The sequence below is a fragment of the Oncorhynchus mykiss genome, chromosome 25, assembly GCF_057628025.1.
Source record: "Oncorhynchus mykiss isolate SJ-2025 chromosome 25, ASM5762802v1, whole genome shotgun sequence".
Classification (NCBI taxonomy): Eukaryota; Metazoa; Chordata; class Actinopteri; order Salmoniformes; family Salmonidae; genus Oncorhynchus; species Oncorhynchus mykiss.
Genome location: NC_143046.1, coordinates 11,545,001 through 11,563,095, shown reverse-complemented (window position 1 = coordinate 11,563,095; position 18,095 = coordinate 11,545,001). Strand labels below are relative to the sequence as shown.

Genomic DNA, 18,095 nt, shown 5'->3' with positions numbered 1-18,095 from the left:
GGTTGGTCAGAGCAGTGGCGTTCTTTGACGTAGGCTCCACTCCATTAGCTGTTCGAGCATGCCACCTTCACTGCCGAACTCCCGTCCACCCAATGAGAGCGCATCTCGCGCTCAGCGGATACAGGGTTTATTATTTGTTCGCGCGACGTTTCATACTTTTGCAAAACAGATTCAACTGGTAAAATGATACGTTTTTCACTTATTTGATAGCATGTTAGTGTCTTTTTTATTTGAAAACTTGAAATAGCCGAAAGATGTTTGAATGTAGTCTTCATCCTGCTTCCATTGTCCATGTGACATGATCTTGTCAAAATGTTTTCGGTCTTTTCTCTTCCAGTTTGTCTCCCAACACCGACGTCTCACCTGCAGTTTATCATGGCCACACGCATACGACCCGTGAGTACACAGCAGTTTGTACAAAATATCACATTCTGAGCTGTATGCCACATGCTCAGCTATGTATTTGTTCTTCTCATATGTTTATTTGTGTCTCTCTTTCTGTCTTTACTGAATGTTGTCCCTCTATCCCTGTACAGAGCAGTAAGCGGTGTGCAGTGATAGGAGGCTCTGGGTTCCTGGGTAGACACCTGGTAGAGAAGCTGTTGGGTAAGGGCTATACTGTGTCGGTGTTTGACATCAGACAGAGCTACGAACTACCTGGTGTCACCTTCCACCAGGGAGACCTCTGTGACAAACAGGTGAGTCTGGTCTGGTCTGTCTGTCTGTCTCTACCTACCTACCTACCTACCTACCTACTGAGCTGTTTGGGCCATGTTATATGACCTTGTTATGGTCTATGGACATTTTTTTATTTTTTATTATTATTTCACCTTTATTTAACCAGGTAGGCTAGTTGAGAACAAGTTCTCATTTGCAACTGCGACCTGGCCAAGATAAAGCATAGCAGTGTGAACAGACAACACAGAGTTACACAAGGAGTAAACCATTAACAAATCAATAACACAGTAGAAAACTGTGAACTATGGCCTGTGTGTACACATGAGGTCAGTGTGTGTCTTTTGCTTGTCTGTGGGTTCTATCTGAACATCATTGTGTGTGGCCCTATCCCAGGCTCTCCTAACAGCCCTCCAAGGCGTCTCCCTGGTGTTCCACTGTGCCTCTCCAGCCCCAGCCAGTGATGACAAGGCTCTGTTCCAGAGGGTCAACATCCAGGGGACACAGACTGTCCTACAGGCCTGCACTGAGGCTGGAGTACAGGTAGGGGGCAGTATAGAGTTATTATTGGACAGAGAGGAGTGTCATACAAGATATTACAATAAAGACAGACTAAATTCAATAAAATAAATGCTCTGTTAAAATACTTGGACTTTCTGCAATTACTGATCTAGTAAATAGCTAGTCAGTTCTGTCTGTCTACTACAGAAAGTGGTACTGACCAGCAGTGCCAGTGTGGTGTTTGAAGGAACAGACATCAAGGATGGGAGAGAAGACCTTCCCTACGCCAAGAAGCCCATCGACTACTACACAGAGACCAAGATAGAACAGGAGAAGGTGAGGACACTACTACACAGAGACCAAGATAGAACAGGAGAAGGTGAGGACACTACTACACAGAGACCAAGATAGAACAGGAGAAGGTGAGGACACTACTACACAGAGACCGAGATAGAACAGGAGAAGGTGAGGACACTACTACACAGAGACCAAGATAGAACAGGAGAAGGTGAGGACACTACTACACAGAGACCAAGATAGAACAGGAGAAGGTGAGGACACTACTACACAGAGACCAAGATAGAACAGGAGAAGGTGAGGACACTACTACACAGAGACCAAGATAGAACAGGAGAAGGTGAGGACACTACTACACAGAGACCAAGATAGAACAGGAGAAGGTGAGGACACTACTACACAGAGACCAAGATAGAACAGGATAAGGTGAGGACACTACTATACAGAGACCAAGATAGAACAGGAGGACACTACTACACAGAGACCAAGATAGAACAGGAGGACACTACTACACAGAGATCAAGATAGAACAGGAGGACACTACTACACAGAGACCAAGATAGAACAGGAGGACACTACTACACAGAGACCAAGATAGAACAGGAGGACACTACTACACAGAGACCAAGATAGAACAGGAGGACACTACTACACAGAGACCAAGATCGAACAGGAGGACACTACTACACAGAGACCAAGATAGAACAGGAGGACACTACTACACAGAGACCAAGATAGAACAGGAGAACACTACTACACAGAGACCAAGATAGAACAGGAGAAGGTGAGGACACTACTACACAGAGACCAAGATAGAACAGGAGAAGGTGGGTACACTACTACACAGAGACCAAGATAGAACAGGAGAACACTACTACACAGAGACCAAGATAGAACAGGAGAAGGTGAGGACACTACTACACAGAGACCAAGATAGAACAGGAGAAGGTGGGGACACTACTACACAGAGACCAAGATAGAACAGGAGAAGGTGGGGACACTACTACACAGAGACCAAGATAGAACAGGAGAAGGTGAGGACACTACTACACAGAGACCAAGATAGAACAGGAGAAGGTGAGGACACTACTACACAGAGACCAAGATAGAACAGGAGAAGGTGAGGACACTACTACACAGAGACCAAGATAGAACAGGAGAAGGTGAGGACACTACTACACAGAGACCAAGATAGAACAGGAGAAGGTGAGGACACTACTACACAGAGACCAAGATAGAGCAGGAGAAGGTGAGGACACTACTACACAGAGACCAAGATAGAACAGGAGAAGGTGAGGACACTACTACACAGAGACCAAGATAGAACAGGAGAAGGTGAGGACACTACTACACAGAGACCAAGATAGAACAGGAGGACACTACTACACAGAGACCAAGATAGAACAGGAGGACACTACTACACAGAGACCAAGATAGAACAGGAGGACACTACTACACAGAGACCAAGATAGAACAGGAGGACACTACTACACAGAGACCAAGATAGAACAGGAGGACACTACTACACAGAGACCAAGATAGAACAGGAGGACACTACTACACAGAGACCAAGATAGAACAGGAGGACACTACTACACAGAGACCAAGATAGAACAGGAGGACACTACTACACAGAGACCAAGATAGAACAGGAGGACACTACTACACAGAGACCAAGATAGAACAGGAGGACACTACTACACAGAGACCAAGATAGAACAGGAGGACACTACTACACAGAGACCAAGATAGAACAGGAGGACACTACTACACAGAGACCAAGATAGAACAGGAGGACACTACTACACAGAGACCAAGATAGAACAGGAGGACACTACTACACAGAGACCAAGATAGAACAGGAGGACACTACTACACAGAGACCAAGATAGAACAGGAGGGCACTACTACACAGAGACCAAGATAGAACAGGAGGACACTACTACACAGAGACCAAGATAGAACAGGAGGACACTACTACACAGAGACCAAGATAGAACAGGAGGACACTACTACACAGAGACCAAGATAGAACAGGAGGACACTACTACACAGAGACCAAGATAGAACAGGAGGACACTACTACACAGAGACCAAGATAGAACAGGAGGACACTACTACACAGAGACCAAGATAGAACAGGAGGACACTACTACACAGAGACCAAGATAGAACAGGAGGACACTACTACACAGAGACCAAGATAGAACAGGAGGACACTACTACACAGAGACCAAGATAGAACAGGAGGACACTACTACACAGAGACCAAGATAGAACAGGAGGACACTACTACACAGAGACCAAGATAGAACAGGAGGACACTACTACACAGAGACCAAGATAGAACAGGAGGACACTACTACACAGAGACCAAGATAGAACAGGAGGACACTACTACACAGAGACCAAGATAGAACAGGAGGACACTACTACACAGAGACCAAGATAGAACAGGAGGACACTACTACACAGAGACCAAGATAGAACAGGAGAAGGTGAGGACACTACTACACAGAGACCAAGATAGAACAGGATAAGGTGAGGACACTACTACACAGAGACCAAGATAGAACAGGATAAGGTGAGGACACTACTACACAGAGACCAAGATAGAACAGGAGAAGGTGAGGACACTACTACACAGAGACCAAGATAGAACAGGAGAAGGTGAGGACACTACTACACAGAGACCAAGATAGAACAGGAGAAGGTGAGGACACTACTACACAGAGACCAAGATAGAACAGGAGGGCACTACTACACAGAGACCAAGATAGAACAGGAGGGCACTACTACACAGAGACCAAGATAGAACAGGAGGACACTACTACACAGAGACCAAGATAGAACAGGAGGACACTACTACACAGAGACCAAGATAGAACAGGAGGACACTACTACACAGAGACCAAGATAGAACAGGAGGACACTACTACACAGAGACCAAGATAGAACAGGAGGACACTACTACACAGAGACCAAGATAGAACAGGAGGACACTACTACACAGAGACCAAGATAGAACAGGAGGACACTACTACACAGAGACCAAGATAGAACAGGAGGACACTACTACACAGAGACCAAGATAGAACAGGAGAAGGAGAGGATGCTTGTTTATTTTGTGGAAGATGCTTATTTGTAGAATAGCTTGGTCATAGTTATATTAATGTTACCAGAGCATTGCTAGGGGGGAGAACCTGCCTACACATGAAGACATTGAAGCTGGACCATCCATAAATGCATACATACATGTTACATAGACTCTACATACTCCACATCAGCTCCACATTAAATAAGTCATGTTCTCCTCTATCCATCTTGTCTCTCTTTGCTGTCTCAGCTGGTTCTGAAGGCCTGTGACAAGGAGAAGGGTCTCCTGACAGTGGCCATCCGACCTCACGGTATCTTCGGCCCCCGGGACCCCCAGCTGGTGCCCATCCTGGTCGACACGGCACGCAGGGGCAAGATGAAGTTCATCATCGGGTCAGTCATACACAGGACTGGAATGGAACATGGACTCTTCCCTAGACATAGTGGGATCGACCAAAGTTAATGTTTTATGTTGTCTCTGTTGATGTAGTCTTTCTGCCTCTCTCTCTCTCTCTCTTTCTTTGCCTCCCTCGCTCTGTTTCCTCCCTCGCTCTGTTGCCTCCCTCGCTCTGTTGCCTCCCTCGCTCTGTTGCCTCCCTCGCTCTGTTGCCTCCCTCGCTCTGTTGCCTCCCTCGCTCTGTTGCCTCCCTCGCTCTGTCTCTGTAGTGATGGTTCTAACCTGGTGGATTTCACTTTTGTGGACAATGTGGTTCATGGACACATCCTGGCAGCTGAGAGTCTAAGGCCAGAGTCTCCTATCTGTGGCAAGGTAGGAACCCTCTATATGGCCTCGCTCATACGCTAGACTTGCCTGCACTGTACGACTGGATGATGATGATTAATGGGGTCAACTGTTCTGTGTTCGAAGAAAGAGATGCCTTTCGCACTCTCACAATATTTGTTGGGTTCAGACTAACCTCAATTGCTAGCGAATATAGAGAGCATGGGACTTTTAAGGTTCTATCGGCAGAAATATGATTCTGAGGTAATCTGCTTTAAAGACTCACCCTGATTGGTTATTGAATGGTGTCAACAAATGTGATTTTGTATTCTTTTGACCAACAGGAGTTTGAGTTTTTAGAGTACTATGTACTGTAGGTAGAGAACATTGAACAGAACAAGGCTATATCAGTAACTCAATTTGGACAAAAATGCAGATACAACGTTAAAGTCCCAAGCTCTCAATACAGAGCCTGGAAATACTGTCTACCAAAGTGGGTCTTGAAAGGGGCTAAAATCGAGGTGGGAGAGAGCCTGCACTTCTATATTAGATGGGATGCTGAAAATAGCTATTGAAAATGAATGTTCAATGACAGCGACCTTATTATTTTGGGGTTAGGGTTATTTTTGGGAAGCCCAATTGATTCTGAGTTTGGGCATATAAAGTTTAAATGTGAAAACTAGTCCAAAATGTGTACTTTCTGATTTTTCCAGAACTCACTTCCTTGTTTAGCCTAAATCACTTGGTCTGCTTGCACTTTGAGTTCCATAATGTAGAGTGGAGGTTCTAAGGGTCATGCTAGATCCGGGATGGGCAACTTCTTTTTTTTTTTTAGGAACTCAGTCGGGCGGGGTCTTTAATTTACTGTTGAGCGTTAGATAGTGGAATACCCAAAGTGCAATTTGGAAATGTGGTTGTGATTCAGCAGTGTTTCTCTTGTCAGTCACTGACAGTCAGTCAATTAGCCCATGTCAGCAAATCTTAGCTGGCCGCTAAATCAACAACAATCTAAACTTTGTTCCGGCTGGGGGGGCCCCCATTAACAAAATCAATCCGTCTCACTCAGATATTATTTAGTACGCAGACCTGCGGCCCCTCCTTTTTTTACATTTGACCTTTATTTATAGTTAAGAACAAAATCTTATTTACAATGACGGCCTACCAAAAGACCTCAAAAAATGCATTCAATATAGGACAAAACACACATCACGACCAAAGAGACGACACGGGCCACCCGAGTGGTGCAGAGATCTAAGGCCCTGCATCGCAGTGCTAGCTATACCACTAGAGATCCTGGGTTCAAGTCCAGGCTCTGTCGCAGCCGGCCGTGACCGGGAGACCCATGAGGCGGTGCATTGGCCCAGCGTTGTCTGGGATAGGAGAGGGTTTGGCCAGCAGGGATGTCCTTGTCCCTTCGCGCACTAGGGACTCCTGTGGCGGTTGCCAGGTGTACTGTGTATCCCCCGACACTTTGGTGTGGCTGGTGTCCAACATGCTAGCAACACATTGTGTCAAGAGGCAGTGTGGCTGGTGTCCAGGTGGGCAGTGTGGCTGGTGTCCAGGTGGGCAGTGTGGCTGGTGTCCAGGTGGGCAGTGTGGCTGGTGTCCAGGTGGGCAGTGTGGCTGGTGTCCAGGTGGGCAGTGTGGCTGGTGTCCAGGTGGGCAGTGTGGCTGGTGTCCAGGTGGGCAGTGTGGCTGGTGTCCAGGTGGGCATTATGTCAAGAGGCAGTGTGGCTTGGTTGTGTTTTGGAGGACCCACTGCTCTCGACCTTCGCCTCTCCTGAGCCCGTACGGGAGCTGCAGCGATGAGACAAGACTGTTACTAACATTTGGATACCACGAAATTGGGGGAAAAACGGGGTAATTTTTTAAAATATATATATATATATAAAAAAAGAGAACACTACATAAAGAGACCTAAAGACAACAACATAGCAAGGCAGCAACACATGACAACATAGCAAGGCAGCAACACATGACAACATAGCAAGGCAGCAACACATGACAACATAGCAAGGCAGCAACACATGACAACATAGCAAGGCAGCAACACATGACAACATAGCAAGGCAGCAACACATGACAACATAGCAAGGCAGCAACACATGACAACATAGCAAGGCAGCAACACATGACAACATAGCAAGGCAGCAACACATGACAACATAGCAAGGCAGCAACACATGACAACATAGCAAGGCAGCAACACATGACAACATAGCAAGGCAGCAACACATGACAACATAGCAAGGCAGCAACACATGACAACATAGCAAGGCAGCAACACATGACAACATAGCAAGGCAGCAACACATGACAACATAGCAAGGCAGCAACACATGACAACATAGCAAGGCAGCAACACATGACAACATAGCAAGGCAGCAACACATGACAACATAGCAAGGCAGCAACACATGACAACATAACAAGGCAGCAACACATGACAACACAACATGGTAGCAACACATGACAACATAGCAAGGCAGCAACACATGACAACACAACATGCTAGCAACACATGACAACACAACATGGTAGCAACACATGACAACACAGCATGGTAGCAACACATGACAACACAGCATGGTAGCAACACATGACAACACAGCATGGTAGCAACACATGACAACACAACATGGTAGCAACACATGACAACACAACATGGTAGCAACACATGACAACACAACATGGTAGCAACACATGACAACACAACATGCTAGCAACACATGACAACACAACATGCTAGCAACACATGACAACACAACATGCTAGCAACACATGACAACACAACATGCTAGCAACACATGACAACATGCTAGCAACACATGACAACACAACATGCTAGCAACACATGACAACACAACATGGTAGCAACACATGACAACACAACATGCTAGCAACACATGACAACACAACATGCTAGCAACACATGACAACACAACATGGTAGCAACACATGACAACACAACATGGTAGCAACACATGACAACACAACATGCTAGCAACACATGACAACACAACATGGTAGCAGCACAAAACATGGTACAAACATTGGGCACAGACAACAGCACAAAGGGCAAGAAGGTAGAGATAACCATACATCACGCAAAGCAGTCACAACTGTCAGTAAGAGTGTCAATGATTGAGTCTTTGAATGAAGAGATGGAGATAAAACTGTCCAGTTTGTTGCAGCTCGTTCCAGTCGCTAACTGTTGTGAACTGAAAAGAGGAGCGACCCAGGGATGTGTGTGCTTTAGGGACCTTTAACAGAATGTGACTGGTAGAACGGGTGTTGTATGCGGAGGATGAGGGCCGCAGTAGATATCTCAGATAGGGGGGAGTGAAGGGGTGTTGCATGTGGAGAATGAGGGCTGCAGTAGATATCCCAGGGGGGAGTGAGGCCTAAGAGGGTTTTATAAATAAGCATCAACCAGTGGGTCTTGCGATGGGTATACAGAGATGACCAGTTTACAGAGGAGTATAGAGTGCAGAGATGTGTCCTATAAGGAGCATTGGTGGAAAATCTGATGGCTGAATGGTAAAGAACATCTAGCCACTCATGAGTTCTGATTTGTTGTGGCCCCACCTTCTTCAAAGTTGCCCATCCCTGTACTAGATGGTGATGGACTGAGAGATCAGCCAATGAAAATCCAGCAGCAGGTTTTCCCGCTCTGCCATAGGCTCCGATCAAGTCCCTTTCTGAGGTGCTGTGAAACCAGGCGGTTCCATAAAGAAAGACGGCAGGAGGATGAGACTAGGTTCTAACCAATGTATGGCTACAGAGTACGAATAGAAATGTCTTAACCTTACTCTGATCTTTCTCATCTGTCCCCCTCCAGGCGTACCACATCACTAATGATGAGCCTGTCCGGTTCTGGGACTTCATGTCAGATATTCTAGTAGGTCTGGGCTACGCTGCTCCGCGCTACCACCTTCCCTACACACTAGTCTACGGGCTGGCTCTGCTGCTGTGGCTGCTGTCTCTGTTACTACGCCCCCTAGTGTCCTTCAAGCCCACCTTCACCCCCATGAGGGTGGCCCTGGCAGGTACACATCACTTCTACAGCTGCTCCAGAGCCAAGCAGGACATGGGGTACAAGCCTGTGGTCGGTCTAAAGGATGGGATCAGACGTACGGTGGAGAGCTATCCTCATCTACGACATGGAGCCTGATGGCTGTACCTGCAGTATGGTAGCCTGGAAACCAAACTGATATGCTCTGTGAAACAATGGTGAAATCGATCGTATCAGTTTGGATTCCAGGCTAGTGGTATGGATCCTCACAGCTGAGTCCTAACTTGAGCTCTATGCACACAACTTAGTCATTTTAGTCAAATCATACACTGATGTCAATGGGAGGAAAACATTAAGCTAGGAGTTGTGTGTACAGTTCCTCAAGTTAAGATTCAACCTTGAGGACGGTTTCATACTCTCACCAGTGTCTTGAGTCTTGATCGTTAGGTTAAAAAGGTGTAGTTTTCAAACTCACATATTTCTTTGTCCCATAATACTAACTGAAGGTATGAGCCGTTGACATGAGTGCTTTCGGTCGTGTCTGTAGACCTGAATGAGGATCTGTGAACTCACCTTTCCTACAACAGTCACTCTTCCATTTAGTGTTTGGTTTCAGTACCTCTCGTCACCAATAGACAGCAGCCAATAGACAGCAGCCAATAGACAGCAGCCAATAGACAGCAGCCAATAGACAGCAGCACACATTTCTTCTCTGTGGAATGTGGATGCACAACCTAACATGGAGATGTTTCCAACACTTCCTCTTGCCATTATTCATGAGCACTCATTTTGATGTACGAGTGTTACTGTGACCGGTTTCCCCCTACAGCTGTCTTCTATTCTCTTATACAAATCACACGGAATCATGCAGTTTGTTCATTTCAAATAAAAATCCATTATCTTAACATTGCATTGTTTATTAAAACACTAAGAATGTGTTTGTATGTGAACCAACATGTTTGTTTACCCTCATTAGACAATATAGTTACAGACAAATGTTTGCATGTTTTGAACCCTTATAATCGAACATTACTCAGACAAGCCCCGCCCTGATATTTACCAAAGTCGATATCACAGGATTAATGTTAGCGTGCCGTGTGTTTAAGACGAACTGTATTACAATGTATGTCAGAACAGTAGTACACAGAAAGGGATGGGCCACTGTTCTCTGTCCGTCAGCCTCCCTTTTCTACATTCCAGCTGTCTTACTGTCACCGTGACATGGTTTCCTCTCATAAACATCTTCCCCTGTAACACTTAATACAGTGGTGCATGAGCTTCAACGCCTCATATAGGTCTGTCACAGTGACTTTGGTGCATGTTTGGCATTCCAGCTGTTGGTGTGGTGAGCAGTGATTTTAGCATGCAAATCTTGGGGCAAAAAAATTAATAAAAATGGGATGCCAGCAAAGCCCACAACACTAAACAATACATTACTTGCACTATAACGGTGACAAACTGTTCCCACAGATGGCCTACATAAAACTCTCCCAACACCTTACCACTGCTACACCTGTCTATCAGCAGAGTCCCAACACCTTACCACTGCTACACCTGGCTATCAGCAGAGTCCCAACACCTTACCACTGCTACACCTGGCTATCAGCAGAGTCCCAACACCTTACTACTGCTACACCTGTCTATCAGCAGAGTCCCAACACCTTACCACTGCTACACCTGGCTATCAGCAGAGTCCCAACACCTTACCACTGCTACACCTGGCTATCAGCAGAGTCCCAACACCTTACCACTGCTACACCTGGCTATCAGCAGAGTCCCAACACCTTACCACTGCTACACCTGGCTATCAGCAGAGTCCCAACACCTTACCACTGCTACACCTGTCTATCAGCAGAGTCCCAACACCTTACCACTGCTACACCTGTCTATCAGCAGAGTCCCAACACCTTACTGCTGCTACACCTGGCTATCAGCAGAGTCTCAACACCTTACCACTGCTACACCTGGCTATCAGCAGAGTCCCAACATCTTACCACTGCTAGACCTGTCTATCAGCAGAGTCCCAACACCTTACCACTGCTACACCTGTCTATCAGCAGAGTCCCAACACCTTACCACTGCTACACCTGTCTATCAGCAGAGTCCCAACACCTTACCACTGCTACACCTGTCTATCAGCAGAGTCCCAACACCTTACCACTGCTAGACCTGTCTATCAGCAGAGTCCCAACACCTTACCACTGCTACACCTGTCTATCAGCAGAGTCTCAACACCTTACCACTGCTACACCTGGCTATCAGCAGAGTCCCATCACCTTACCACTGCTACACCTGGCTATCAGCAGAGTCCCAACACCTTACCACTGCTACACCTGGCTATCAGCAGAGTCCCAACACCTTACCACTGCTACACCTGGCTAGCAGCGGAGCCTTGTCTGGCAGTGAAACAGTTAATTCAGCCTAATTTACTGCCTTTAAAACAAAACATGGCTGATATGGCTGACTTGCTTAAACAAATTTTAGTTTCTACTGACAATTGAGATGTACAAACTATGGCATAAGGGGACAGTGAGTGGATAAGAGGCTATCCATAATTTCGATAAAGACATTAATGAGCGAGCTAGGACGGACATAGTCAATATAACTATTTGTTCAACACCTTTGAAATGTACAGAGACAGAATTCAGAACATGGGCCGTTGTTACAGGATTCTCCCTGTACACCAAGTCAGAACCATAGGATAAATAAAAGGTTATATAAGCAGATAATGAAAGCTCTTACAATATTTGATGATTACATTTCTCTAAAACAGGCTATAGGCTACATGTTTACTACCAAGTCAGGACAGTAGGTGAAATTAAGAGGGGCAAATAGACCAAATTATTAGGGTGAGGCACATGGCTACTAACAGCTTACTACACAACATACACTTACTATTACTTTCTTAGCTACAGTGTACATACACTACTGTTCACAAGTTTGGGGTCACGTAGAAATGTTCTGGTTTTTGAAAGAAAGGCACATTTTTTTTGTCCTTTAAAAATCATCAAATTGATCATAAATACAGTGTAGACATTGTTAATGTTGTAAATGACTATTGTAGCTGGAAACGGCAGATTTTTTATGCAATATCTACATAGGCATACAGAGGCCCATTATCAGCAACCATCACTCCTGTGTTTCAATGGCACGTTGTGTTAGCTAATCCAAGTTTATCATTTAAAAAGGCTAATTGATCATTAGAAAACCCTTTTGCAATCATGTTAGCACAGCTGAAAACTGTTGTTCTGATTAAAGAAGCAATAAAACTGGCCTTCGTTAGACTAGTTGAGTATCTGGAGCATCAGCATTTGTGGGTTCGATTACAGGCTCAAAATGGCCAGAAACAAAGAGCTTTCTTCTGAAACTCGTCGGACTATTCTTGTTCTGAGAAATGAAGGCTATTCCATGAGAGAAATTGCCAAGAAACTGAAGATCTCGTACAACGTTGTGTACTACTCCCTTCACAGAACAGCGCAAACTGGCTAACCAGAATAGAAAGATGAGTGGGAGGCCCCGGTGCACAAATGAGCAAGAGGACAAGTACATTAGAGTGTCTAGTTTGAGAAACAGACGCCTCACAAGTCCTAAACTGGCAGCTTCATTAAATAGTACCCACAAAACACCAGTCTCAAAGTCAACAGTGAAGAGGTGACTCCGGGAAGCTGGCCTTCTAGGCAGAGTTCTTCAGTCCAGTGTCTGTGTTCTTTTGCCCATCTTAATCTTTTCTGAGATATGGCTTTTTCTTTGCAACTCTGCCTAGAAGGCCAGCATCCCAGAGTCACCTCTTCACTGTTGACGTTGAGACTGGTATTTTCCCGGGTAATACTTAATGAAGCTGAGAGGAAGAGAGAGCAGGAGGGTGGGGGTTCAGATGTGATACCAGACATTATCCTGTTGGTGTGGTGAAGGAGGGAGACAGAGAGAGGGGGGGTTCAAATATCAGACATAATCCTGTTGGTGTGGTGAAGGAGGGAGACAGAGAGAGGGGGGTTCAGAGGAGGTTCAGATGTGATACCAGACATTATCCTGTTGGTGTGGTGAAGGAGGGAGACAGAGAGAGGCGGGTTCAGAGGAGGTTCAGATGTGATACCAGACATTATCCTGTTGGTGTGGTGAAGGAGGGAGACAGAGAGAGAGGGGGGGGGGGGGGTTCAGATACCAGCCATTATCCTGTTGGGGTGGTGAAGGAGGGAGACAGAGAGGGGGGGGGGTTCAGATACCAGACACTATGCTGTTGATGTGGTGAAGGAGGGAGACAGAGGCGGGGTTCAGATACCAGACATTATCCTGTTGGTGTGGGGAAGGAGGGAGACAGAGAGAGGGGGGGTTCAGAGGGGGTTCAGATACCAGACATTATCCTGTTGGTGTGGGGAAGGAGGGAGACAGAGAGAGGGGGTTCAGATACCAGACATTATCCTGTTGGTGTGGAGAAGGAGACAGACAGAGAGAGGGGGTTCAGATACCAGACATTATCCCGTTGGTGTGGGGAAGGAGGGAGACAGAGAGAAGGGGTTCAGATACCAGACATTATCCTGTTGGTGTGAGGAAGGAGGGAGACAGAGAGAGGGGGTTCAGATACCAGACATTATCCTGTTGGTGTGGGGAAGGAGGGAGACAGAGGGCGAGAGACAGAGGGATGGAGGGCGGTGGTTGGGTTGAAATGCCTGACATTGCTTCCAGTATAATGAGCCATGGTGAGACTGTCACTGATGTCACGGCTGAGCTGTTCAACTGGTTTACCCCTGAGAGAGAGAGAGAGAGAGAGAGAGAGAGAATGGGAGAGAGAGAGAGAGAGAGAGAGAACGGGATGAGGGGGGGTTTGAGAAAAGCATGCTGGTACAATAGACTTCACAGTTTACACTGACTATCAGCTGAAGGGAAACTTTGCCACTAAAACCCACTCAGTTTCCTCATACTTCCACTAAAGTGACCCTGTATGACTGAGTAAAGACACATTCATGTGTAAATGATAGAGTCCCTGAGAGTTGCAATGCGACATTCCTCCCAATACCCAACCTTATTCCCTTTGAAAAGGCTGGGTGAATGTATGCATGGTATGTGTGTGATTGGTTCTGTAGCTATTTTATTTGTTATTTTATTCCATTGAACCTTTATTTTACTAGGCAAGTCAGTTAAGAACAAATTCTTATTTTCAACGATGGCCTAGGAACAGTGGGTTAGCTTCCTTGTTCAGAGGCAGGGGTGGGGTTATGTACTGTAAACTCAGAACACTAGCTGGTGTGGACACTCATTGTAAGGGCTAATCTATTATGTTGCTATTGACAACTGCTTTGGAGTAGATCGTAGATGTTGGAAGCAGGCGTTCTGAGAAAGTGTGTGTCATCACACACACGGGCGGCTCTCGTCTGGGAGCCAACACCCTGCTCTGCCTACTCCTTCACCTCATGGTCCCATAGTTTACCCATTACCCAGGTCTGTCTTTCAATAGACTGTTATTAACTTAAACAGACTCTATCAAGATGAGGTATGTTTTAATGGGGCTACAACATAATTGCCTCTAAGTTTTGAAGGAGAAATAGAGAGGCTTATTGAACTCATAACATTACAATGCAAATAACAGTCCTGCTGTTTTCTTTGGGATTGTGAAACACTTTGAAGTACAGTAGACTTGAACGTGTGACCCCAACTCTTAGAGAATAGCTACAGTCACAGTTCTCAGATGTGTTGTCTCTGTTAGAGAATAGCTACAGTCACAGTTCTCAGATGTGTTGTCTCTGTTAGAGAATAGCTACAGTCACAGTTCTCAGATGTGTTGTCTCTGTTAGAGAATAGCTACAGTCACAGTTCTCAGATGTGTTGTCTCTGTTAGAGAATAGCTACAGTCACAGTTCTCAGATGTGTTGTCTCTGTTAGAGAATAGCTACAGTCACAGTTCTCAGATGTGTTGTCTCTGTTAGAGAATAGCTACAGTCACAGTTCTCAGATGTGTTGTCTCTGTTAGAGAATAGCTACAGTCACAGTTCTCAGATGTGTTGTCTCTGTTAGAGAATAGCTACAGTCACAGTTCTCAGATGTGTTGTCTCTGTTAGAGAATAGCTACAGTCACAGTTCTCAGATGTGTTGTCTCTGTTAGAGAATAGCTACAGTCACAGTTCTCAGATGTGTTGTCTCTGTTAGAGAATAGCTACAGTCACAGTTCTCAGATGTGTTGTCTCTGTTAGAGAATAGCTACAGTCACAGTTCTCAGATGTGTTGTCTCTGTTAGAGAATAGCTACAGTCACAGTTCTCAGATGTGTTGTCTCTGTTAGAGAATAGCTACAGTCACAGTTCTCAGATGTGTCATCTCTGTTAGAGAATAGCTACAGTCACAGTTGTCAGATGTGTTGTCTCTGTTAGAGAATAGCTACAGTCACAGTTGTCAGATGTGTTGTCTCTGTTAGAGAATAGCTACAGTCACAGTTCTCAGATGTGTTGTCTCTGTTAGAGAATAGCTACAGTCACAGTTCTCAGATGTGTTGTCTCTGTTAGAGAATAGCTACAGTCACAGTTCTCAGATGTGTCATCTCTGTTAGAGAATAGCTACAGTCACAGTTGTCAGATGTGTTGTCTCTGTTAGAGAATAGCTACAGTCACAGTTGTCAGATGTGTTGTCTCTGTTAGAGAATAGCTACAGTCACAGTTGTCAGATGTGTTGTCTCTGTTAGAGAATAGCTACAGTCACAGTTGTCAGATGTGTTGTCTCTGTTAGAGACACCCCCCACACCCCACCCTGGGTGATGGCGTAGCCTCTCTGACTGGCTGAGCTAGTCTGTGTCCACGCCCGTACCTGTTCAAACACCTGTCAGCTTGTCACAGAGAAAACACTTTCCCTCGCTCAGTTCACACACACACCCGTCAGTCTACACACCTGTCTGTCTTTACCTATACTCTCAGCTGCTCTCACTCTACCTGTGTGGGATTCTCTATCGTTTGGGAAGACCGTCTGTGGATACAGTACCCAGTGAAAGTAGGTACGTTTTTACTCTGATTTCCGTCTAGGTACCACGTTTGTCCAGGTGTAGAATGTGGATACTCTCTTCGTGACCCTCTCTTTTTAAATCAGCGTAGATCATGAATAATATCCTATCTTTTGCCAGCTGTTTATGTCATTCCGTCCCATTCCCTTTACCGTACCTTAAACTTGGCGCTCTGTGCTGCCGGTGTATTTCATGAAAAAATGTGTCGTGTGTAGACTGGTGTGTATCGACTGCTGTGTATCGTGTGTGATCGATACAGTCTATTTGGTCTGTCATCACCTCCAAAATATTTTTTTTGTACCTTTATTTAACTAGGCAAGTCAGTTAAGAACAAATTCTTATTTTCAATGACAGCCTAGCTGCCTGTTCAGGGGCAGAACGACAGATTTGTACCTTGTCAGCTCGGGGGTTTGAACTTGCAACCTTCAGGTTACTATTCCAACGCTCTAACCACTAGGCTACCATGCCGCCCCAGATAGTCAGAAAGAGACATTTTACCGCATCAGGATATATATATATTTAACCACTGGGAGGTCATTTGCATGGTGAATTTGGCAGCTCTTTCCATTTGCATAAGGTTAACTTTGCCAGTCATTTGATAAGGAAAAATCTTAACATTGTTTTATTAGAATTCCAAATCTGCTGTCAGTTCCCTGAGGAGAAATGTGAATGAGCCATTTGTGTTCGATTAGAGATGAGAGAAAGATCATTCTATCTAGCCACCTCAACAAATATTGAATATAGAAAATGTGGGGGAAAGATCAAGCAGACCAGGTGTTCAATAACATCTTGAATCCTGCTTCTATGACCCTACGTTGAGAAATGATGTTTGCTCCAATTTGTGTGCCTGTGCGTGCCTGTGCCCATCTATCTTTGGCTGACAGAGGGCCTGTTTGGTTGTTTGGTAGAAAGTGGTTGGACAGGCTCATCTGCATGGTTGGAATGCCTATTGCATGTTCCCGTTCCTTAAGGGAGGGGAGAAATACTGCAGTCCTCCTTTTGACAGAGACCAAACAGTTCTAGGACAAACTAGAAGGGTAGCCCCAACGGGCCTCAAATCTGTGATCCTCTAACCTACAACCCTGAGTGTTTCAGTCCAGCATCTACACAATTACTGTAGACCAAGAGGCCCAATCCTATCAGATATACACAAGGACCAAGTGGGACAGAGACTAAAGCTTGTTTCTGGACCGGACCTCTCTTACTAACCTGTGTCTGTGTTGCTATCTGTGGTACTCAGGGAGCTAGGAATCACAGGAACCAGACTGGGAGCCAGTTAGAGGAATCACAGGAACCAGACTGGGAGCCAGTTAGAGGAATCACAGGAACCAGACTGGGAGCCAGTTAGAGGAATCACAGGAACCAGACTGGGAGCCAGTTAGAGGAATCACAGGAACCAGATTGGGAGCCAGTGGAGGAATCACAGGAGCCAGATTACAACCACCTACTATGTCAAAAGGTGAGTTGACCGGCTTACTGTCTGAGCTGATTTCAATATGATGTGTGTGTGATAGTGTGTTTCCTACCATTGTCAGATGTGGTAATAGATCAACTCCATAAAAAGGGGATGAAGTGACAGATACCATGTTTATTATAACAACGTTTCATCTATTCATCCTGTGTGATGAAGAATGTATCAGACGTTGTGTTTTCTTATTCAGATGTGTGTGTGATTGTTTCACTGTGTGCATGTGCATTTGTTCATGTCTGTGTGTGTTTATGCCTAACGTGTGTGTGTGTGTGTGTGTGTGTGTGTGTGTGTGTGTGTGTTTCAGAGGGGGAAAGAGCATCAGTGTTGAAGACCACTAA

At 45.5% G+C, this 18,095-nt stretch overlaps 3 protein-coding genes across 9 annotated transcripts in view; 2 read left to right on the top strand and 1 right to left on the bottom strand.

Moving 5' to 3' along the window:
- Nucleotides 1-18,095, bottom strand: part of LOC110504367 (rho-related GTP-binding protein RhoG) — a 666,992-nt gene that overhangs the window by 204,086 nt on the left and 444,811 nt on the right. The window lies entirely within an intron of this gene.
- nsdhl (NAD(P) dependent 3-beta-hydroxysteroid dehydrogenase NSDHL) lies at nt 16-10,210 on the top strand. Its single transcript, XM_021583334.3, has 8 exons — nt 16-178; nt 338-396; nt 537-698; nt 1,072-1,218; nt 1,384-1,512; nt 4,820-4,962; nt 5,236-5,338; nt 9,132-10,210. The coding sequence occupies exons 2-8, from the start codon at nt 376-378 to the stop codon at nt 9,462-9,464; spliced, it is 1,038 nt and encodes a 345-aa protein (XP_021439009.1). The 5' UTR covers nt 16-178; nt 338-375; the 3' UTR covers nt 9,465-10,210.
- The window catches only part of znf185 (zinc finger protein 185 with LIM domain), a 32,514-nt gene continuing 30,466 nt past the window's right edge, over nt 16,048-18,095 (top strand). For 3 of the 6 annotated variants that reach the window (XM_036970280.2, XM_036970279.2, XM_036970277.2), the window contains exons 1-3: nt 16,048-16,276; nt 17,527-17,745; nt 18,062-18,095. The exon at nt 18,062-18,095 is cut by the window's right edge and continues 84 nt beyond it. In XM_036970280.2, the coding sequence (XP_036826175.2) occupies nt 17,736-17,745; nt 18,062-18,095 (44 nt within the window). In that variant the 5' untranslated portion in view covers nt 16,048-16,276; nt 17,527-17,735. Of the gene's footprint in view, nt 16,281-17,526; nt 17,746-18,061 lie in introns of all 6 variants that reach the window. The other 3 variants (XM_090220114.1, XM_090220113.1, XM_036970278.2) reach the window with 2 other exon arrangements.